Below are 23,733 nucleotides of genomic sequence, written 5' to 3' on the forward strand. Positions count from 1 at the left end.
AAAATACAAATTAAGACATTCATTTGATTATTTGCTCAGAGTTGAATGAGAAAACCAATACAACTTTTGAGTTTCAGCAGTAAATAGGTAGCTACAGCAAGCAGCAGGTAGCTACAGCAAGCTTAGCTTAGCACAAAGACGAGTAACAGGGGGAAACAAATAACCTGGCCCTGTCCACATACAGATATGTGGTGCTACGTAAGCCTAATTTGTGGGAAGGTAAATTGTATTGGCTTTAGACAGATCCAAGGAATCCATTGTTGCTGTTTGCCGTCTTTTAAGCTAAATAAATATATCATTGGCTCATGCTAAGCTACTCACCTACCTACCAAATATATTTCCAAAGTGTCAAAATATTGCTTTAAGATGTCCTTTTTAATACGTGGGTCAAATTCTCAGAGAAATATACAAATTTAGGTCCAAGGTTGACTAACGGAGAAGGAGTTAGCTGAAGGTGGATGTTTAGATCCCAGTCAAGTTGCCGACACACACATAGTTTTGGAAATAAAAAAATAATAATGTTCACATTTATTGGATTCCTTGCTAAGAGTTGGATGAAAAAAATAAATACAACTTTCATTTTATTGACAGTAAATATGTTGCATAAGCAGGCAACCAGTTGGCGTAGTTTAGCAAAATTATCATTTTAAGCTAATCATACCTTGGAGTCAAGGCCGGCTAACTGAGAAGTAGATAGCATGACAGAGGTAGCTGTTTGGATAAGGGAAGAAGGAAAAGAGAAATAAAGAGAGGAATCAGTGAGCCGTACAGACAGGCAGATAACTACCTCTGTTCACAGTCTTTATGCTACGTTTAGTTAACCACACAGAGGCTATAGCTTTGAGCTGAGAGTTCAGTTCTCATCTAACTTTTGGCAAGATGGTGAACACAAATGTTGTACACAAAAATGTTTTTAAAAAATTGCGTCAAGGAGGGGGTTTTCTTCTCTGCAATATTTGGTGGGAGGTTGGTATTTCTTTTTAATTTTCATGCTTAAATTCTGAATGGTCCCTAATTTATTTAAGTTAAATACATAAAAAGGGCCAGTTAGAAAGCAAGTATTGTGAAACTACAATGCACTGAGTGGGTACCGATGTAATGCGAAATGTTCCATCTGACAAAACAAAACGAAGTTTGTACAATTGATTATTCAGGGGAATAAAAAGTACTTGAGGGGGTCTTGTGGAAAATGAGAAATATCAGTGAAATTGATTGAAACCTCGTATAGAAAAAACAACAGAGTTTTCTTAAATGCTCAAGTTTGGTCTTCGGAGCTTTACCTGAAAGACAAGTCTGGTGATTTCCAGTGTTGTAGTATGTTTTTCTTTGCTGTATAAAGCCATAAAAAGAACGCCCATGAGCTCATTCCTTGTACCAGGACCCGTGAAATAATGAATCCAGCCCTGTTAACGCAACACAGAAGTGACGCTTATGACAATAATCGTTAAATTCAAGATATAGGAGTTTATATTTTAAGACCTGAAATTCCTTTGAAAAAGTCCAAGATCCTCAATATGAAGCTTACTAAAATAATGTTTTGAAACAAGCATTTTTTATATATATATTCATAATAGAAATCTATACAAAATAATGAGGTAAGTGTTGAGTGGAAGGGCTTTATGATTGCCTTTTAAATATATAAAATATGTAGTTTCAATCGCATGGATATCTAATGTGCAGTAATATGTAAGAGTACATTATTTCAGTGTAAAAAATAATTTGTGTCTGCAGTGAAAGCTGATGAAAGGTCAGGTATCTTCATTTCACCGTGATGTAAAAGGTGTGTGTCAGAGTCAGACTGAGAGTTAGTCATGAGTGTGCATGGTGGGTGAGACGGTGGTTGGGTTTCACAGCGGCGTGGGGTGAGTCGCTGAGACGGGCTCTGATTCCCGGTATCAGCAACTTCAAACCTCCCCTGTGATACCACAGCGGCTCTGTATTATACCAAGACCCCAAGAAACTCTTAGAATCAACCTGAGTTTCAACTGTTAAAGGACATTTTTATCAAAAGGATGATTTTAAATTAAAGTACTTAAATGAGAAATTGCCAGGTTGTATGAGATTACATTATGCATAAGAGTATGATGAAACTGGTCTGAAATCTACAGTTTTAAAACTGAACATATAAAGCATAAATTGTCAGAATTCCATTAAATACAATTTTAAGTTTGATGGCTAGTTTTTAAATAGTTGACTTATATTGTGTGGTGTCAAACATTTTGCAGTATCAAAGTGGAAAGTACTTGTGCAGAAATCTCCCTTTCAGAGTCGTAATAATAATTATGTAGAATAATACATGTTTTATTAATGATGCCTTAATTAATGTGTGAGAAACACTTTACTGTTGAATACTAGCTGGTTGAGATGCAGCTAACTTTAACTACTTCATATACTGTTGAGGTGCTTAATCTGAAATATTATCTCAAAATGTGTATTTGAAATGTTGAAATGAGTAATACAGTTGCCAGATAAAGTTCATTAGTATAGCTCAGTCTGATGTGCAGTGGAGTGTTGCAGAAGCAGTAAGAGGAATTGAAAAAGTCCAAATTAGAAGTACTTTAAAAAGATTCTTAGTAACACATACTTAGTTGCTTTTCATGTCTAATAACAGTAGAATCACGGTCTAATATCAAGTCGTTTGAACAGCATGCGAAAGAGAAGGCTGGACTCCAGTTCATACCGGAGTAAAATAAGTATCATAATCTTGTGTTTTTCGACTGCTTGTTGATAAAGATACAAACTTGATGTTTTACAGTGTGTTGTTTTTTAGCTGTACTTCTGTGTCGCCGGCTGAACAATAGCTAAAACAGTTCCGAAAATCCACTGCAATAATGTTGAGAAAGAAATAGCTGCTTTCAATCACACAGGCAATCTCTCAAAAAGGATGTAGCAATTGAAGAGTCCCAATATTCCTATCTATTATCATTCATTTATAAAAACATCTGTGGGAAACACAGTTCGTACAGAGACGATGTTTTAGTGTTGACAAAATTGCTCACTCATCCATGTGATGTCAACACTTATTCTTACAGAAAGTTTGTTTATAATCACATCATTTATGAGAATGTTCTCAGACACCATGCAACGCACATGCTGCATTTCAAGAGGTATATTGCGAGGTATCTAAAAACCATTTTACATTTTCTATGCCAGTTTTAAAATATGACATTAAACTCTGGGTTTATGACAGTATTACTTTAACACCTTCAGTGAAACTCGTAGCAGAGCATACATTTTACAGTCAAGTACAATGTGCCGATGAAACCCATCCGTGATGCTGATAAAATATAGAGACACGCTTCCTCTGCTAACATCTGTGACATACTTACACACACCTGTACGTACTGAAAATAGTGAACGTCTCATCTGATATTATCTTAGTCTCAAAGAACTCACTCTTATGAGAATGTAGTCGCATATAAAAATAAACATGAGGCATACGCAGAGTAGGTAGCTACAGTTCTGTTTATTTCAATTCCGTTCATGTGTCAGAATTGTTGCCAGTCACAAAACTTTTTTTAATAGCACTTTAAAAAGACTTCAGAGTCACCATCCATGTTAAAAAGACAGAAAAACTGTCACTAAAAATGAATTTCTTTAAATTTAAAATAAAAACACAACAGAAAGCCTGCCAAAGAAATGCCCAAAGAACAAAAAATGGAATGTCTTCACATATCTGGACATTGTTGTCAACATTAAAGGATCACAAAATATAGAATGCTCAGTGCGTATCTTAAGTGGCTGCATTTTGTCCCAGCACAACAAAAAAAAACTGAAATGCGTGTTAAAAACCAGAAACATTTACCTGGGTTTGTACTGGCCAACATGTGGAATGGCAGACTTTCGTTGACCCAGTTTACTAATGTTCTGACTTGAGAATTTTGTCTAATTATTTTTAAAAAGTCAAAAGAAATTCTCAATCTTTTGACTATGTCATCTTATTTTTAAGGATAAGGACTGACTTCAGATTCTCTTTAAAACAAGTGATGTGTGCATAGCTTTCTATAGTTTGGCTCCATCTTAAGCCCATCTAGGGGAACTGCAGCAGGACAGCTTGTCCGGTTCCCAGGACAAATTTGTCCAAGGTGACTGTAGTGTCTGTCTCCAGAGCTTCATCCGTCGACAGCGTCACCATGGCCGTCTCTGGCAACTCTAAACCCTCTGCAGGAAGAAAGATCATGGGGTTAAATAATACACAATACAGGGTTGGATTTTATGTCAGTGTTCAACTAAATATTTCTGCTGAACTTGCCTGTAGCTTCCAGTTTGAAGGCAAGCGTCTCAGGTGCTGCTCCCCAGTTGACCGCCGTTATGTACCTCTTACTTTGGTCCCACACGCGGAGGAAAGAGAGGGAGGAGGTCGAAGAGGAGAGAGGGTAGTAGTCGCCATGGAGGAGGGAGCGCTCTTTGCCTCGCAGTTCGCTGAGGGATCTGAACCACTTCCTTACAGCAACGTGTTCCTTTCGCTGAGCCTGTAAATGTGACAATTGAGGAAATGTTGAACTAGAGCACAGCCTGTAAACTAGCTAAAATGAAAGTCTAATCTAAAATGAACTCATTTTAAATGTAGGAACACACTCTTACCTCAGCAGTCTCATTAACGGCTCCTTCTGCAGGTTCCTTCTCTATGTCCCAAACCATTTTTGGTGATTCTGATCCCTGATAAGTAAACGCAAAAGAAAAACATTACACTCCGAAACAGCTGTGAGGTAATAAAAAAAAAACTTGATCATCTCATTTTGTAGCTTACAACTGCCTGAAGGCCAATCTCGTCTCCGTAGGAGAACACGGGGGTTCCAGGCATGGTGAACAGTAGCAGCTGGTAGAGCCGGATCAGGCCAGAAGTTGAGGCCTGTTTGGACAGCTGGTCATCCTGGGCGGCACCGAGAGCCCAGCCCAGACTCCTCTGCTGAGCGTTGAGGGTGTTCATGGCCATGATGCGCTGCGCACCTGCACATATTCAGATACAATTATCTCTTGCAGTGCACAGTCTGGTTGTTTTCACACAAAAACTGACATTAACACTGACATAAAATGCTATCCTTTCAAACTAAATCAGAGCAATACTAAGCTAGGTATGTTAGCTTTAAGTTCATTTTTTCTTGCACCACATAAAATGGAACAAAGTGCAACAGGTCTTGAAATGTGTATGCTAGATAATATGATTGTTGTACAGCGTTCTTGCTTGGTTTAACTGACTGACCCACAAACCAGACAGAAAATAAAAAAGATAACACTTTAAAACATGTAATTATTGAGGACAAATAGGACATACCTTCGTTGTTGCTGCTGAGCAGGTCAGACAGGACCAGATCTACACCTGTGGTGTTAACAAGCTGAGACAACTGGACAGCCGAAAAACCTTTAACCACACCCATCAGCATCCTGAGAGAAACACAAAGTGGTAAGATTACACAGTCGACACTGGTTGTTAACAGCAGAAAATGCTTAATTATGGCATCATTTTTTAAATATTGTATCAGCAAAAGACAACTCAGATATTATTCTATATAAGTAGATAGGGTAATTCCTTGAACCCGCCACAAGGTGTCGTTTCAAAACAGAGAGTAAAGCGCCACTGCCTCTCTTGTTGAGCCAGCTCCCTTCCCCACCTACAGACCCCTGCAGCACTGGAATGCTTTTAATCTCAACCTCAAGAAACATTGCCATGGTTATGCTGACATCTTACAATGTATTGAAAATTATTTTCCCAACTAGTTTAAGATTTTTCTGTCCCAATTTGGAGGTGAAAGTAAACTTCTGATGATGCTGCCAGCTAGAGCTAGGGTTATTCATAAATCTTCAAAATTAAACCATCAGCGTTCCTGCACAGAATTTTTAATCATGCAAAATTAAAGTAAGTACTTACTTCTTCTTGGTTTCCTCAGTGCGGTTGCCCTCGACAGCAGCTTGGAACTTGGACCATTCAACAGTGTTGGCTGCCGAAGTAAGGTCAGATACCTTAATGCCATCAACTCCCAAACTCAGCCAGTGCTCCGCTGCATCCTGGAAGAGAACATGAACACTTTAGCCACAGCAAGGCGGAACAGTTACCAACATGGAGAACACTTAATATTGCAGTTTTGCACGCTTAAGTTACTGAATAAAAAGGATCACGGAACATACCTTAACTTTCTCCATCACTTCCTCGACGTCACCAGAGGTGAACCAGGGAGCGCTTCCCAGGTAGTTTGGTGTCAGGTCAAGCACCACAGAAAGCCCTGAGGGGAGAAGTACAAAAAAGTCAGATGCTATTCTCTAAATATCAATTAAAAATGAGTTAGTGATTCATAAAATTAGGATTTGACAGCCATTTATCAGATTACAGTAGTATGATGACTTACCCTTCTTGTGAGCCTTTTCTAGCACAGCGAGCAGGGCTTCCTGATTTCCCTTGGTGGGGTCGATCTGTTTAAGATTCAGGGTGGCTGGAATATTGGCCTGGATGGTGTGAAGAGGGCCAAGAACCAGGCCTTTCACCTTCAGCTTGTTGATTTCGTCCAACCTTGCTTCGACGCCTAGAAAGAGGAACAGGGAGGCTGTGTCAGTGAGTTTTCACATTTGAAAAAGACAGGGAGTTGATTTGTAAAGGGTAGGAGGGACATAGAAAGAGACGAAAAAAGGCTGGAGAGACATTTTGATGAGTTGGGAGACAGCCAAGTAAAAAATGCTGCACTTTTAGTGAGTTATTGACTCAAGGCAGCAGCATGTGAATGACCCCCCCCCCCCCCCATCCCCCAAAAAACCCTCTGCTGGCCATGTGAAGTCTGAGCACAACCAGGGCCTTGTGTGAGAAAACACCAACTAGTCACGTGTGGTTGTTGGAATTCAGCCCAAGGCCTGCTGGAAACCCGAGTGCTGTCAAGTAATTATTTTTAAGGAGAGCAGCAGAACCTGTCTTTCCTTCACCTTGAAAAACAGTTATTGAATGGTAGGAGAACAATAAATCTAAAACGGAAAGTTTTGGCAAATTATTTACACTGCGTTGTTTAGTGAAATGTGAAGAAAAAAGAAGAACTCTGAAAGGTAATATTTTAAATCACTTTTGTGAAATAAAAATCTAAAACCTAGAAAAATATGTATCTTTAAAAGAAAACTAAACAAAAAGTACAGCCTCGACATTTAAAATGTGAGGAGAAAAATTAAAGAAGTGACTCGTAGCCTTTTTATGTCCTTTAGACCATGAGTCACACTTTGTCAGCCTTGTCAGCAGTTTGGTATCAGGTCAGCTGAAACAGGCCACACAGAACGAAGGAAACTCAAGACTTTGTCACAAGTCTTATCCTTTGTGAATTACAACATCACGGCCAGTCCACACACTAAAGATACTGTAAGTCTGACTCTAACGTGAACATTAGAGCAGCAGGATATATTGTTTTTCGGCAAAAGAAAAGATGATTTTGATCAATAACAGCTACTCGGGTATAACAGGTATAATTGCCATTTCCTGATATCTTGCAGCCCTATCAAAAATAAAGTACTCTACCTAGAAGTCCATCAGCGAAAGCTTCAGAGTCAGAGATCTGGTACAGAGGTCCTTCGTTCCACCAGTTCATCTCCGGGATGGGCTTGCAGCGAGGGGCCTGGACAATGATCACTACTGCGCCAGCCAGCATACCAACCCAGCCCAGCCAAAAGAGGATCAGAAGCACCCAACGGGTTCTCACCCATCTGTATATAAAGAATAAGATTGGGGTAAATACAAAAATATGATAGCAATAGAAGACTTGTTTTGGGTTTTTTTGTGTCTTATCTTACCCTGGAGTTCCAGCAACCGTCATCAGCTCCTCTTTGGACAGGCCGGTGAAGGCAACCTCCTCATCCGGGACCTTCACTTTCACGGTGCCATTTTTCTCTCCGCCTGCAGGCTGGCCATCACCGGTCATCGGCTGCTTCTCAGGGTCCATCTCCCGCAGCTCCACTTCCTTCATGTCTATCTCTGTGTCTTAGTCATGGTTGAATCCTATTCCTTTATAGAGATGGAGGTACAGATAAAGATTGTTGAGTTATTTCTCCAGGGAAGCCTTAGTTTCTCTGGAAAGCCCAAAATTAGAAATGAGAAAGAACATGTTAATTGAACTCTTAGTCCCAACACCTGTTACATGGAGAACTTTCCAGTTAAGATGTGAAAGCAACACTTCACATTAAATAGTTTGTGTCAGTCAGTAGGTCACGTTTCAGATACATAGTTTCTCTAATTTTTTATTTAATAAATCCCTACTCTGAAGGTTTCGTCTAATGCTGTTGTTAACCTTAAAGTGTAACCCTAATGTCTCACTTTTTAGCTTTCTAATGAAACATATAGTTGAATAATGCCAAAGCCCGTCTACGGACAATATTAAAAGTTCTCTGATAATGCACTTTAGATTATTTCATGAGCAGATACTAAACCGGTGTGGCTAATTAACCTCAAAAATAAGGTTAACTCGTAGCCTGTTGAGCTAAAGCTAGCTCAGTTTTCGGAGCAAGTACATGAAAAAAGGTTCAGAAAATTTACCTCAGCAATTTAAACTTATCTTATTAACACTGCTCTTTGTATTTATAGCATGTGTTGCTCTAAAAAAAAAAAGGACTGGCATTGGGTAGACATCTCTTTAAACGGGTTGTTACGAGTCGTATGTGTGTTCAACAGTTGGAACAGCAGAGTGTACATTATGCCTTCACGTAATTTACAATAAACGGTATAAACGGAAATAAAAATAACATTCACAATACAACCAGATAGTCGGCGAACTAGCATGAATGGCTAACAATTCCGACTATTTATGTTATTTTGTCAATAAAGTGATGTTTTATTCATTATACTGGAAGTTGGCTGTTGAACACTGTCGTTCAATAGTAGTTTTACAACTCCCTAACCGGATCGTCTGCTTTGTTTGTCATAGTAAAATCGATTACTTTGTGAGGAAATATAATCCAACCTTGCGTCATCTGCTGCCACACGAGGCTGCAATACTTCCAGTGATGACTCTATTTCTAAAGCGTTTGAAGTTTAAGTGTTGAGCTTGTTCTGTGGCAACAAACTCGATAACGTGGTTTCTACCTTACCTGTAAAAAGCTCTAGGGTCCGTGCTGTATGTTTCCCTTGTTTCTCAATCGATAATCCTGTGTTCAATTCTAATCCGGTTTGAGTCTAGCTCTTGTAGTCGCTCTACTTTCCCCGCCTACCGATGGACTACCCAATAATATCGCTCTATCTGTTCCCACAAAACACACACACACACACACACACACACACACACACACACACACACACACACACACACACACACACACACACACACACACACACACACACACACACACACACACACACACACACACACACATTTGGCTACACTCATGCTACAGACCAACAGTAATTTCAATATTATCAGACCAGGTTATTTTATCTTATTTGACATCTCTTTGTCTATTATAATGTACAATCCACATATGTTTGGATGTGTTGCATAATGTCAACATTATCATTAAATCTTATGTGTACTGTGTCTGTCTTTACACACTTTTGACCTTTGCTGTAGTTTGTAGAAAAGTGGCAAACATATATACAATTTAGCTTTGCTTATTAAATATATTTTCAATTAGATGTGAAATGTTTGTAACTTGGTTTGTATAGCGTGAATCTAGCAGTAAAAGTTTGCCTACATATATGCAGTGTAAAAAGATGATATTAAGCTTTAGTCTACACCTTTTCTTACAGTATTTTTTAATTTAATTCCATAATGTTATTTACTGATTTTTATGTGCATTTCCTTTGGGAATAATCATTAAAACGATTTAAAATGTACCCTGTAGCTACTACTTCAGATAAGAAATGCAATTTTAATAGGGGGAATTCATAATGCTACAAATTTCTGCGTAGCCTGAAAATGTTCAGTTGAAATTAATGATCTATAGCGTTTGGTTATGCAAACGTTTCGTAGCGATAATATAATCAGTTGCATAATGAAGAGCAGCCGATGGAGGTATTGACTGTATTGAATGGGTTACTGCAGGGTTATGGAGAGGCCTTTAATCTTTTGATTAATGGAGATTGCCCTTCTGTTCTTCACTGATATAATTTAACCTCCACTTCCCATCATGCTCTCACTATAGTCATCATCAATACAACACAAAGTAAGGTTTTCTTCCAATGTTCTCTGGTGGATAACAAACAGTGCTGCTTTATCAAGCAGATCATTGAATAAATAACATTTTATAATCCTCTTTGAGTTTTTCAAAGTCAAATATATAGACAAAAAAAGATTGATTTGGATGGTTTTCAAGCAATTGATTAAATGTGAGTGTTTTTAGTAAATGATGACCAGGAAGATGTATGTTTTTTGTTGATTTTTTCCCACAGTATACAATAAAATATCTATATTTTTAAACATGATATGAATTACAGCAACAAAAACAGGCCCACAATATACATTTATCCTATCTGGCTCTAGAAATACTTTGTCAAAACTCCATTATGTCAGGTTGTTTACTTTTGCTTGGTCAGTGTTTCCTTCAGTGCTTCTGCCCTAAAGCCTTCTCCAGCTGTTGTTTACCTTCATAGAGTTACAGCAGCAGCACACTTCTAGGAAAAACGCATACACAGAATCTCTATGATATAAAGTAGTGTGGCATATTACAGGTTGCATATGTATGTTAAAGTGTGTACATTATTGATATTTATGGTAATTATATATATATATTACGTAGAAGAGTGTGAACATGTTGACAAACAGAAAAGGACCGTGTGCAATCTCTCTTTTGTCAAATTTGAGAAGGTTATCATTTTGTTTTTGCAACTTTCCAACTGTAAACATCTTTACCTGGCTAATTTTGGTAACACCCTCTACTACTTTACTGGTGTAACGTTTGCATTGTGTGTTTGTTGTGTGCTCCTGCATGTACTTGTTTAGTCTCAGATTGTCTTGGATGATAAAAACACATGTTATTGGGTTTTATAGTAAAGTAATATATCATTCTTGGGACACGTGACGTCATTATATGTGAGAAGTTCTCAAATTATGTCTAGAACAATTGTTCCATGATATGGAGTGGGGGTTTATGGGCTGCTGTGTGTCTATTTGTGGTTCTTTGACATAATTTAACCTCTATAATTATGCATACTGAGCGTTAATGATGTCCTTTTAGTTGTAGAACTAAATATAGTCCCTTAACTCGTGTTTAGAAGCTATTTTTGCATTGTATGGTTGGTACCATCGCTCTCCTCTAAACAAACTCAGACACACACCATCTGCTTCTGTTTTTAGCCCGGCCGGTAAAGCACACATGTGTTTGTCAGAGACAAGTTGTAACAGAGCTGTTGATTGCTAGCTGAAGTGAACACTCTGTGCTGTTGATCCAGAAAAGATAATGGATTATTAGTTTCAGACCTTTATTCATCAACAACTCCTCTTTTGACCAACTTTTTCTGACTTTAAAGACAAATTAGGGAACAATGTTTGTAGAGATATCTATATTAGGACATTTGAGGACAATAAGCAAGAGGAAAAGACAGAAAACAGGAGTAATTCTCCTACATCCTTTGTCCTGTTCCTACTTTACTTTTGTGTGTATTTATTTCCTCATATCTGACATTTTTGTTACAGCTTTTACATTACATTAGTTTAAAATAGTTTCTTTTTAGTTTTAACTAAATTCCTTTTAAAGTGACCATGCATACAACATGACACACTGAAGGAAATTCCATGTATGTGTAAACTTACTTTAAAGTAAACTTGTTTCTGAAAGGAGGAGGAGCGAAAATGAAGGGGAGAAAACACAGACATAAAGAGGGGAGGGGGCAGGGGATGTGAAAACATGTTTATGAGTTGATGGGTGTAACTAAAATCGCTACAATATTTGGAATGGAACATGGTCACGAGTATTAAAGGAAACACAATACAGAGAAAGAGCAATGGTGTTGTCTGTTGAGTCTTCACATCTTCACAAACTAGTAGCAATAACAGATCCAAGCAGCATTTAATACTTTAAGAGAGGGTGCAACTTTGCAAAAACAATGGAGATAAATCAATTGAGGACACAAAAATTGTACTCTTTTGTAAGGCCAGTGTGGTTTTTGCAGTAAAGGCGGGGACAGTATCACAAAATCCATCGGCAAGCATGTACCAAAAAGAGAGAAAGGAAAGGAGGGCAAAGTTGATGCATATTTGTCAGCAGGGGGGAACAGTCAGGGATTACTGTGCATCACGAGCAGTTTCAGAAAGACACAACTGCTTACTGTGGATATTAGTTAAGGCAGGACGCTTCAGGCAAAACATGTTTGGGGCTAGTTGCTTCCATTATGGTTTATTTCACTTACTTACTGCTTCTGTAGATTTCTCCCAAATTCACAAAATCAGTTTTAGACAATGCCTCAATAGCATTTGAGAAAACTGTGAGCACAAAAAGCGATCGTCTTAAGGTATGAATTAAACTGGATTGTGGACTCAAAGCCTTGAAAATGTTCCCACGTTCAACTGTCTCATTCTAAGTCATTTCAATGGCAAGGGTTTTATAGTCATGAACCATTGAATAAATAAGAGAAAATACACATTTTTAAGTATGAAGAATGGGGTATATAGCCAACTCACTTACTTTATCCTAATTCGTAAAACAAATTCAATGTTATTCCACAGATCTCAAAACAAAAACAAATACAGCAATAGTGTTCACAATTATGGGTAATAAACTACTTTTTTTGGTTAAAATTCTTAAAGTTAACTTCTAGTGCTACAGTTCCCTGCATTGTTCTATAACAAATCAGTCTGTAAGGCTAGAGGGACTCACACACACACGAATACACACAGGGCCTCAGTAAAGCCTTGTCTGATCCCTGAGAGAGTTTATTTTTGCAAGACAGCGTGAGCTTGGGGGGAAAAAAGAGCAGACCTGAGCCAGTTTAGACCAGTTTGGTTGAGGTCTTGTGCTTTCATGTCATTGTTTCAGCCTCACTGCAATGAGCACTCCTACAGTGTAGGGGAAATCTATAGTCCATGATGTAGCACTGTTATTTAGTGATTCATTCACAGAGGAAGTTGCAAGGGAAATGTCTTTGTATGCAGTCACATTGGGACTTTGACATATTGTGTCAATTTATTGCTCCGCTGATATGATTGTAGGTGTACTTAAAGCACACACACCATGCCTTGCTTGTACATTTTTATGTTTAGAGTCTCTCGCCCCTTCATTATGCTTTTTTCTTGCTTCATTCTTTTTGTGTGGCCTAGTTTTCTCCCAAAGACAAAGGAGACTGTTCAATCTGGCTCTACTGGTGTGAATGGAGAACTAAAGGACATAACAGACACTACATTAGTTCATCGCATTAGTGTAACCACTACATACATCAAGAATATATTGAAGATTAAATCACATTGTGCAGATTCTACATGTAACATCCTGTTGACAAGACAATAAAATAGGTTAAATCTAAAGAAATGACCAATGAAAATCCCACCCTTGTATTACTGCAGGCAAAATTAACCTTACAAATTACATAATTGCCAAGTTGCATGACAAATTAAAGAATATTTGTGTAATTGTACTCTATATATATCTTAAATCAGCACATTATAATGATCTTTTGCCCTGTTCACATTCATCTTCTTCTCCTTCACACACAATTTCCTCTCCGTCCAAAGCTTTCCTGCTCTACTTTTACTGCTTCATCTCTTTCACTCCGTTTCCCCCTCTCACTCTACCACTAACTCTTTCTGTCAGCAGGAAACAATGGTTGCATGTTACGTAAGAATGTGGCCCTCGTGAGAAGAATGCTAAATGCTCCCATTTACAGGCCTTGATCTCTCTCTTTCCCCCCTCCCCCATATGAAGCAGAGTGGCTTCTGTGGCTTTTCTTTCCATAACCCAGAGGTCGATGGATCGAAACCATCCTCTGCTATTTTGAACATGACATGACAAAATATTTATATCTGTATACCATATGATCACCAACATATCCATATAAGGCCGTCTGTCTGTTTGGAAGTACAGAAATAGGTCCTCACTAACGATGGTGGGTAAATTACACGAGTGCTAAATAGAAAAGCAGTAAGAGCATGATCATTTTAGCAAAAATACAAAGCATAAAATACAATAACATAAGGATTAAAACAAGAGTAATAATGTAAAAGCGTAAAAAGTCATATGAACACAAGAACCAGGAATACCAATTAATGTGGATTTAGCCCCCGGATCAATAAAGTTTATTATAAATTCTTTGTCAATTATATTGTGTATACTTTTTGATCTAAATCGGCTAACTAACTAATGTTGTCAATCGAATGCAGTAAAAAGTACAATGTTTCCTAATGAATAGACAATGGTGGAGAATAAAACTACACAACTAAAAAACAAGAGCTTCAAAATTATACTTAAGAGGAGTATTTTAGTAAAAGTACTCAACCTTTGATAAAAACACATTCAACTTTAACCTGAACCATCCTCTTTGACTTCCATCAGTCCCTGAGCGAGTCAGTTTTACATCACTAATGCCAAACCAGATGCACAGGTTATCTAAAATCAAACATTTACCTCCTTTGTGTGTGTTGCACATTTCCCTTTCAATTTAACTGGCAATTACCTGAAGAAGAAAGCAGCGGCAGTGACCTTTGAGCGACCGCCTGCTAGAAACGATCTCATACTAACTAAGGCTTTTTTAGACCTTCAGGAGGTTTTGACAACACAATACCAAACACTATAACAAAGAATTTCTGAATAGTTTGAGAAGTTCAGTCTGTTTAAAAGTAATTTTAAGTCAAGTTGAGAAAGGCTCTCTGATCTCAAAAACACCATATCAAAGAGAAAAGCTATAGGAAATAAAGAACAGCCTGGGAAAGAGATGAAAAGGATATTGTACAATATGAATGCACAGCTGGAACTTCCTCAGCATTAGAGTAATGTTGTTCTCTCTTTGTTGTATTGTCTCTAACAGGGAGAGGCCTAGACTAGCTTTTGCTTTTCTTATTTTAGTATCTTTGACACATAAACACAGAATTTATGAATGCAGATGTATATTGGTTGTATCAGAAGAGGTATTATCAATTACATTCTTTAGAAATATCATGGTACAGTATTTTTATTTAGTGTAAATTTATATTTCCCCTGCATTAGACTTCACTGGGTAAATGATATTAACCTTTAGCGCCCTCTGGAGAATTAAAATGGTCTTTACATTTTTTTTGCAAATACAATTCATAATTATGCAATATAAACATCTCAAAATAGAAGATAAAATGGAACTAAAAGAGTGGAAATATAAAAGTTGAACGTGTAGAAACGTATGTATACTGTCTGACAAATAAAACACTATTGAAGGGCTAAAAACAACTAACACAATACATAAGTGGGATATTATTTACATTTAGTGTGCAAGAATGGCATAAATGTTCAAAGGTATAAACAATTTGTAAAACAGTATGTCAAGTAGGCTACTTGAAATATTTATGGGGACACAATTGCATTCACTAATACAGCATCAACAGTAGGTGGACTTAAAAAAAAAATCATACATATATATATATATATTTACTATTATAAAAATTGTATTAAGAATATAGAGAAAAAGTATTTAAAGAAATTCAAGATAATTAAGCCTTAAATTGTAGTCCAATTTTGACGCCTCTACCATACGCAATCACGTATTTTGCACACGTCACTAATCAGGAAGTGTGCGTCGTGGAGGGACGGCAAAATCACAACAGACAGTTACTGTTGCTTTGACAGCCCTGTCTCTTTTGCCGCTGAAACACGCTTTCTATCTTTCGTTATCGGGAACGGACATGTCACGAAAACCTAAAGATGAATACTACCGTTTTTTCACCGTCACCGACCCACGCACACACGAGAAGGGACACACCGAGTACAAAGTGTCTGCAAGGGTTGGTTTTCACTTTTTAGCTCTCCTTAGCTACAGAGACATATTTGTTGTTACCATACTTAACAACCATGTGTTAAGCTAATTTACCTGTGCTCTGCCTTCCTGTTTTATTATTTATCTTACAACATATTGTCGTGTATGTTGTACCATTTTTCTTTGATCTTTTAGTAGAAGTTAGTGACTTTGTTTTGTTATAACACAATGGAGTCACATCACTGCTAGTCATAAAAACAAAGCAGCTAGCTCAGTAGACAGATAATACACAATGGGCCTTTTATTTCAGGCAGCAGTGCACACAGAGCACTGAGGTGAACTTGTGATCCAGTTCATGAGTTATATCAGCCCCCCCCCCCCCCCCCATGACCACACTAATATCCCGTGGTCTTCACTGGCATGCATACACAATCAAATTGGATCATATCTTCATAGATTCAAAGTTTCAGCCTGCCTTATATTAACACAAAACAAATGAATGGCTCCATGACTCATTGAACTAATGTCCGGGGATAAATAATCATGCATTTCTTGTCTTTTATTCTCTTTTGTACTCCCAAGAAATGACACTAATCACAATCATAACAAACTATGGCTTGCAGAATATATTTGGGCTATAAACGCATGTTATTATACTACACAGTTTCAGAGAAAGACAACTCAATTGCAATTTGATATAGAAGTTTTTTCTGTGTCTTGAATAGAAAAATAATCAGTCCTCTTTCCTCTGTAATTTGTAGTTTGTGTCTAAGCGTCACCCGGAAGATGTGAAGGAGGTGGTCGTGTGGAGGAGGTTCTCAGAGCTGAAGAAGCTCCACGGGGAGTTGGCCTACACTCACAGGAACCTGTTCAGAAAAGAGGAAGAGTTCCCATCGTTTCCCCGCGCACAAGTCTTTGGTATAATGGCAAAACTTGTGATAAAACCACTGAATGTGTTGCATTGGCTGGATAAATAACTTACACAATCCACTTCAGTTAGCCTATTCTTAGCATGTTGTAAGAACTCTTGTGTTATTTCCCCTCAACGTATTACATACTTTCACAACTGCAAAGGCAGCCACACAGTTGAGACCTATACTAACCGACAGTCACCATTTATAGTACTTTAAAAATAATACCTGTTTCTGTTTCAGGAAGGTTTGATGAAGCTGTGATTGAGGAGAGGAGAAAAGCTACAGAGGCCATGCTGCTATTTACTACCAGCATACCTGCACTCTACAACAGCCCACAGCTCAAGGACTTCTTCAGAGTAAGACATGCTCTTACACACATGAGGTTAAACTGATATTCCTAGTGAAAAACACACGCCAAACCAAGAGACAGAGCTGCAGCGACATTTATAATTTCAACAATCTAGATTATTAAATGTATTATCTGGTCTAAAGAATCTTAGAAAATTGGTTGAAAAAGAATGCCACCAAACATTTTTAGCCTCCAATTTGATATCATCAAGTTTCTTTCCTCTCTCTCCCTACATCTATCACATTCTTTCCCTTTCCCCCCCTGCTATTTCTTAGGGCGGTGAGGTCACAAGGCCTCTGGATGCCCCCCCTCTGTCCACTGCCGGGCCTCTGCCTCCCCCTCTCATCCCCCTCCCCAAGCGAAGGGCCTCAGACTGTGAACCTGCAGAGGAGGAGGAGGGGAGGGAGGCTCCCACCTTACCCAGGACCTGGGCACCAACCTGAGTTTAGAGGTGGGAGAAACGGAGGTGGCTGCTGAGGCTTACAGTGAGATGGGGGGCTCTCCGAGTGAAGAACAAGAGCAAGAACAAGAACAAGAGGAGCTCAGCGATACGGAGCTGGATGACCTAAGTACGGCGGGGACAACATTTTTAAAAACTTCATGCAAGAATACATTAACCTCAAATTGAAAAACAATCTATAAAATGTTGTGTTTTTTAGATATATAAATAAGTTTCTTTATCACAACAGGACATTTAAAACAAATAATTGTTGTAATAAAAAGCAGTAATTATGTTTAGGTAGCTTATTTTTACATTTGATTCACTGTATTTATTTTCATGTAAAATTATATTGACATTGCCAATGAAAAAATCTGCTAGAAATTTGTCATGCACTTCTTCCTTTATTAATCTCGTTTTTACCTTTTGGTCCATGTTTCCATCTTTAGTTCCATTTCCCGAGCCATGCCAAGATGAAATCGCCCTATCACAAGAGTCCCAGGAAGAGTTTGACTCCCTGTTTGATTCTGTGGCAGAAGATCTCGCTTCATCCCCAAAAGAGGAAGGGCCTCCTCCTCTGACTGATAATGACTTGGCTGTCTTTGACCCCTGCTATAAACAAGGTGAAACAAGTCTTTATAGCCTGAGTGGCATTGTACATTTATGATGAGCTGACCCGCCGTCACATCCTGACCCCACGCTGTGCAACACAAGAGACAGAAAAACAAGCTTTTACATGAAATTGTATTTGAATAGAAATTATTTCTTCAAGCTTGGTTAATGATTGAGTTTCATGGTAAGAAAACTACTTTACAAATCAATGAAATAACTCTTTAGTACAAAACGTATTCCAGAGTAGGTGGAGGTAGCATGTCCGAGCGGTCTAAGGCGCTAGATTAGGAGCTGTAACATCGCCTTCTATGCTTCAACATTTCTCTTCCGTGATTGGTCAAATGTTGGACCAATGTTGGGGCCACAAATGTAATTGATTGATCATTCAAAAGCGAAAGTGGGAGCTTGCACTCTGATTGGCCAACAAATGTTGGGGTTCACACTCTGATTGGCCAATATTCTCAACATTTCAGAAAGTTGGACAGCTATCTTAGCAGCTTGACCCAGACAATATTTTACATTATTGCATGAAAAAATCATCATCAAGTAACTTTTTAGATTATTTTTGCTATAGTTTTACAAGTTTTAACAAGTTTCTCCTGGTTCTTTTTGTGTTTTCCTCTCCTTTCTAGATAAATCCAATTCCTGCACTGACTACTCCGATTTATTCTCTCTGCCACCAACCAGTCTGGACGGAGGGGACGTGGGTTACCTAAACCAAGCTGCCACTGAGCTCACAGCTGCAATGGAGCTGGAGAAGGAGGGAGAGTTCAGTTCTGCCATCCGCAGGTACAGGACGGCGGTGGATACACTGATCACTGGAGTCAAAGGTGAGTCTGGAGGGATTGAGGAATATGGGTTGTTGGGGGAGAGATAAGGAAAGCATAAAGTATTTAATTCAATCCTTATTTTGAAAATCCTATGGCATGCATGTGTCACTTTTTCAGTCCAATTGGACATCCTTTGTAAACACTCAAACATGCATTTAACATGAGAAATATGGCACTTTAACAAGTGTAATCAGAATCAGAAGTACTTTATTTATCCCAAACTGCGAAATGTTTGCGTTGCAGCAGCGAAATACTAAGAGAGGCAAAACAAATACAAATAATTAGAACTAAAAAATAATAAAGTAAAAATCAAAATATAAATGAAATACACAAATGCACAAAAAGGCAATAACAATATAGTGTAAATGCACAATGTTAAGTGTGAAGGAGTGCATGCTAAATCCAGTTTACAGAGAGGCTAGTTATTGCAGTGGGCAGGAATGTTCTCCTGTACCTGTCCTTGTGACAGCGGAGCTGGAGCAGTCTGTTGGAGAAGGAGCTGCACTGTCTGTCCAGCTGCAGGTGTAGAGGGTGGGTGGGGTTATCCATGATGGACAACAGTTTGTTCTGAGTCCTCATCTCCACCACAGCCTCAAAATTGTCCAGTTTGATGCCGATGACAGAGCCAGCTTTCCTGATCAGTTTATTGATTCTGCTGGTGTCACTGGCTCTGATGCTGCCCCCCCCCCCCAGTAGACGGCCGTAAAGAAGAGTGCACTAGCAACAACAGACTGGTTAAAGATCTCCAACATCTTGCTGCACACGTTGAAGGATCTCAGCTTCCTCAGGAAATAGAGTCGGCTCATCCCCTTCTTGTACACAGCAAACAGGGAGCTGCTGCAACAGGCTGCCACCTAGTAGCGGTGCAGCGAATGAACCGGAGATTCTATTTTTATTCTTTTGTCATTACAAACTAAAAAAGAAGAACCCAGTGCAACAATTCTCAAATCATATTTTCATTTTTTGTGTGAGTTGATATAAATGTAACTGATTTAGTTAAAGCTCTTTGTGTATGGATTTGAACCAAATTGTAATTGTATCATGGCATACTTATATATAATATAAGCAAATATCTCTTCAATGTCCAAATAATCCATATAATATTGCATCTTTTATTATTCACATTCTGGCTTGTGTGTTCAATGCACCCTTTTTAATATGGCCTTTTACCTGAATGCCCATTCCTGCATGAAGCATGAGCCAGGTTTGTTGCTATAGGAACAGACATGCACTTGCGTGACAAATGTTCTATGTTAAAATAAGCTTGTGCATCTCCTCAACGTACATTGTGCATTTAACTATGATATCTTTACCATATTTGCTCTGCATTGCATATTCTGATATGCTGCAAACACACACACTGACACATGCACTGCACGCAGCTGATACACACATAGTATGTGACCTCACCCTAAAATCAACTCTGCTGTTGTGTTCCATTACTTAGTAATGCTCTGCCAGAAATCAGTTATTCATTGATGGCTTATTGATCCATTAGGTAAAGACCTTTTTTTTTTTTTGCTCGTCTGCATGATAACATGTTCTTGTGGGTAGCGTGGCCGAGCGGTCTAAGGCGCTGGATTAAGGCTCCAGTCTCTTCGGAGGCGTGGGTTCAAATCCCACCGCTGCCAGAGTGCTTTTTCAGCATTAGTGTGCTTTCAGAGATCTCAAACTGTAGAAGAAGCCTTCATTCTCATGTTGGTGCGTCGGCTAAAAATCATGTCAAAATTCTGATGTGTGTTTAAGATTGTGGGAAATGCATGTCATGATATATTCATAATTGCTAGGTTAATGGCAACAGGTTTCTTTTTCGATTTTTAAACAGATTTTCCAGTATAAACAATTAATCAACTCTACCTAAAGTGGTCTAATGTGCCCTATGTCGACACCAGTCTCTTTGAAACATGAGTTTTAATTTGTAAATTTCCCCGCTATGGGACTAATAAAGGATATCTGATTTCTAAATATGCTGACCGTGAGCATACAGAAAGTAAAAATGTATGTGGACCCGAGTGTATTTAGAACAAATTGCCACTCAAATGAATTGTAAGTCTTGTAAGTGTGGAAAAACTGCAGGAAGAAAAAGAAAACTCCAGATAGAATCAAGTAGTACTAACTAAAAATGAAAAGGGATTAAATGATCATGGAGTCAGTAGGTAGAATTGGATAAGAGGTTATCTATTATTTTATAAATGGCTGAGAAATATTCACTGTACTTTGTTATCGTAAATCAGGCGTGGGCCGTGTGGCGTGTTCTCTACAACAAAGTATGTGTGGTATCTGCTATCGTGACGACTCCCTGATGGGTTATCAATGGTTACTGTGTGCTTCTCAGTGACTCAGTGATCTATTTCTGGCAGCAGAGTCGTCGACCCCCCTCTGCTATTTGTTGACGGACAGTGACATATGGGCTTGTATATGATAGCGTGGCCGAGCGGTCTAAGGCGCTGGATTAAGGCTCCAGTCTCTTCGGGGGCGTGGGTTCGAATCCCACCGCTGTCAAGAATCATTTTGAGTGTAAATGTCGTGGATAGATTAGTGTATTTTTGAGTTTTCACCAAAAAATGTATAATTTCTTTAGCTCTTCTCTTTTCTCTTTGTCCTCTTTGCCGTTGTGCATCTGCAACCCCAGGGCACTAATACAATTACCGCACAATATTATTGAAAATAGTCATCTTTGTCTTCATTTCTCTTTCTCCAGGAGATGCAGATCCGATCCGCAGAGAGTCCGTGATGAGAAGGACCGCTCAGTACCTAAAGCACACGGAGATGTTGGTGGACAGGCATTCCTCGCCTTCAAACACTCACACACAGGACTCTTAGAAGCACACACACATTTCTATATATTCTGTTCACACACATATGGTGAGTAAAAGCCTCAATCATCAAATAAATGTGCAGTTTATTTGATCAAAAACATAAAGTATGTGCACAGAGTTAGAAAAATAAACAAATAAATATATTTATTTCAAAATAAAGAGAGGAAAAGTGAAAACTGAAATAGATGTTAACAAACAAGAATAATTGTGTAAATCATTGTAGAAATACATTTGTATATATTTATGTTTTCAGTTTCTGTGCACATTCAAATTAATCTGCACAACTTTTGACTCATTAAGGCTTTTATTTCTACTTCTGTTAAATTACCTCGTAAATGTAATCATTTATGAGGTAATTTATTTACTGATTTACCCTGTCACACATAAGGATCAAAGACATACAAGCTCAGGTATGTGACATCCATACACGCACAAACATAAATGAAGACACACACTCTTGAGGTACACACTACACTGCAGACTGCTACTCTAGCTGCCTTTGTGTAGTGCATAATCTGTTGGATTTAAAAGTAACATACACATATTACTTTAAAGCATTAATCTCTCTCTTGTTTGATTCCTTTCTTTCACAATGGTTTCTTGTTTAATACATTTATATGTGTATATCAGTAATTTGCATTTTGCACAAACAATGTTTTTGTTAATAAAAATGATCTTAATTTAAGTCGATAAGGAATCTGTTTCTTGGTTGAAGGTAAAGAGGTGCAGGTAACACAAGTGAGATTACACAATTAGATACTACAGTAAGTCCAATGTTGAGGTGCTTGTACTTTCCTTTAGTGTTTTAATTCTATTCTATTTGATACATCTACCACACATTCTTTGCAGTATCTTTAAGTACTTTTGGCTGCTAACAAGAGTCCAATAGATCATGCTGATTTTGCAGCTTTACAATAGCAAGATTGTTCCTCTGGGAGGGGCTGTTTGCTATTAGATCACATCAACTACACTCCAGTACAGAAACTCCTCACTCCATGTGTTGTCCACCTGTAAATCAGCTAAATGTTACATTCATTTTTCTCATTTGAGCAATTTTGACAGTAAAGCAGCAATTTAGCTTAGCAGTTGCTAACTTGAGCTGTAGATGTGAAGGACTTACATTGTGGATGAACTTCAGCTAGAAAATCATCAGATAAAAACTCTGTTCTTCTTATGTTGCATATAGTGAAAGAAGCCCTACAGTGCTGTATAGGGGACAGTCGTAGCGGTGATGTCTGTATAGTATATCTGTATTACTGATCTTATATGTGTGTGTTTTTCATTTTTCCTGTCAGTTTGTATGCTAATGTATGTTCTTGTTTTAGTTCCTCATATTTCCTGTCACTAGGTTTCCTCTTTCCATCGCGTGCGCTGCAGTGGGTTGAACAAAACCTACAAGATCCATCACAGTAGATTCTATTCATACAATTATCTAATATGCAGTGATGGAAGAAGTTTTTATACAGTACAACAGGTACAAAGATAAACAGGTAAAAGTCTTGCCTTAAAGTCTTACTTAAGTTAAAGTCAAAAGGTTTGACACTTAAAAAGTACAAAAGTACTCGCTAAGCCTAATGACATATTTAAGAATGATGTATTATTAATGACGGTATGATTATTGATGCATTAATGTGTTCACACCTAAATGTGAAGCTAACTTTTTTTTACTTTGTTTACTGCTTCTGGATATTGCCCTAAAAGCATATGTCACAATGTGGTTCGTTAGTATGTTGTTCTAATAATCTAAATGTAAGGTAAAGTAACTTAATCTGTAAATCAGATCCAATCAAAATTGTAGTGGAGTAGAAGTATAAAGTAGCATGACATGGAAATACTCAGGTAAGTACAAGTAACTACAATTGTACCATCTTGAGTAAACGTACATTCCTGCACTGCTAGGATGTTACTGGGATACTCCAGATATTATACCATATTATTAACTCT

The 23,733-nt window shown here is 38.1% G+C and overlaps 2 protein-coding genes and 2 non-coding genes across 4 annotated transcripts; 3 read left to right on the forward strand and 1 right to left on the reverse strand.

The window, feature by feature from the left end:
- Positions 1 to 3,447: 3,447 nt before the first annotated feature.
- slc3a2a (solute carrier family 3 member 2a) lies at positions 3,448 to 9,207 on the reverse strand. Its single transcript, XM_063900742.1, has 11 exons — positions 9,049 to 9,207; positions 7,759 to 7,969; positions 7,487 to 7,671; positions 6,345 to 6,518; positions 6,127 to 6,221; positions 5,870 to 6,006; positions 5,276 to 5,385; positions 4,751 to 4,950; positions 4,585 to 4,659; positions 4,253 to 4,472; positions 3,448 to 4,161 (listed from the first exon to the last, which is right to left on the reverse strand). The coding sequence occupies exons 2-11, from the start codon at positions 7,929 to 7,931 to the stop codon at positions 4,031 to 4,033; spliced, it is 1,500 nt and encodes a 499-aa protein (XP_063756812.1). The 5' UTR covers positions 7,932 to 7,969; positions 9,049 to 9,207; the 3' UTR covers positions 3,448 to 4,030.
- Positions 9,208 to 15,617: 6,410 nt separating this feature from the next.
- Positions 15,618 to 22,474, forward strand: snx15 (sorting nexin 15). The gene is given in 8 exon segments (XM_063901332.1): positions 15,618 to 15,854; positions 16,588 to 16,744; positions 16,981 to 17,096; positions 17,365 to 17,509; positions 17,512 to 17,658; positions 17,978 to 18,151; positions 18,773 to 18,970; positions 21,672 to 22,474. Coding segments are annotated over 8 exon segments (1,158 nt in total). The 5' UTR covers positions 15,618 to 15,755; the 3' UTR covers positions 21,794 to 22,474.
- Positions 20,520 to 20,601, forward strand: trnal-aag (transfer RNA leucine (anticodon AAG)). The gene has a single exon. It is a non-coding gene; the product is annotated as a tRNA-Leu (tRNA).
- trnal-aag (transfer RNA leucine (anticodon AAG)) lies at positions 21,391 to 21,472 on the forward strand. The gene has a single exon. It is a non-coding gene; the product is annotated as a tRNA-Leu (tRNA).
- Positions 22,475 to 23,733: the final 1,259 nt, after the last annotated feature.

The sequence above is a fragment of the Eleginops maclovinus genome, chromosome 14 (genome assembly GCF_036324505.1).
Source record: "Eleginops maclovinus isolate JMC-PN-2008 ecotype Puerto Natales chromosome 14, JC_Emac_rtc_rv5, whole genome shotgun sequence".
Classification (NCBI taxonomy): Eukaryota; Metazoa; Chordata; class Actinopteri; order Perciformes; family Eleginopidae; genus Eleginops; species Eleginops maclovinus.

What these genes read in the sequence shown, in the direction of transcription:
- slc3a2a (XM_063900742.1), bottom strand. Translation starts at nt 7,931, where the DNA reads ATGAAGGAAGTGGAGCTGCGGGAGATGGACCCTGAGAAGCAGCCGATG. An exon ending in ACGGTTGCTGGAACTCCAGG is followed by an intron (nt 7,672 to 7,758) that starts GTAAGATAAGAC and finishes CTTTATATACAG; the next exon opens with ATGGGTGAGAACCCGTTGGG. An exon ending in TTTCGCTGATGGACTTCTAG is followed by an intron (nt 6,519 to 7,486) that starts GTAGAGTACTTT and finishes TCCTCTTTCTAG; the next exon opens with GCGTCGAAGCAAGGTTGGAC.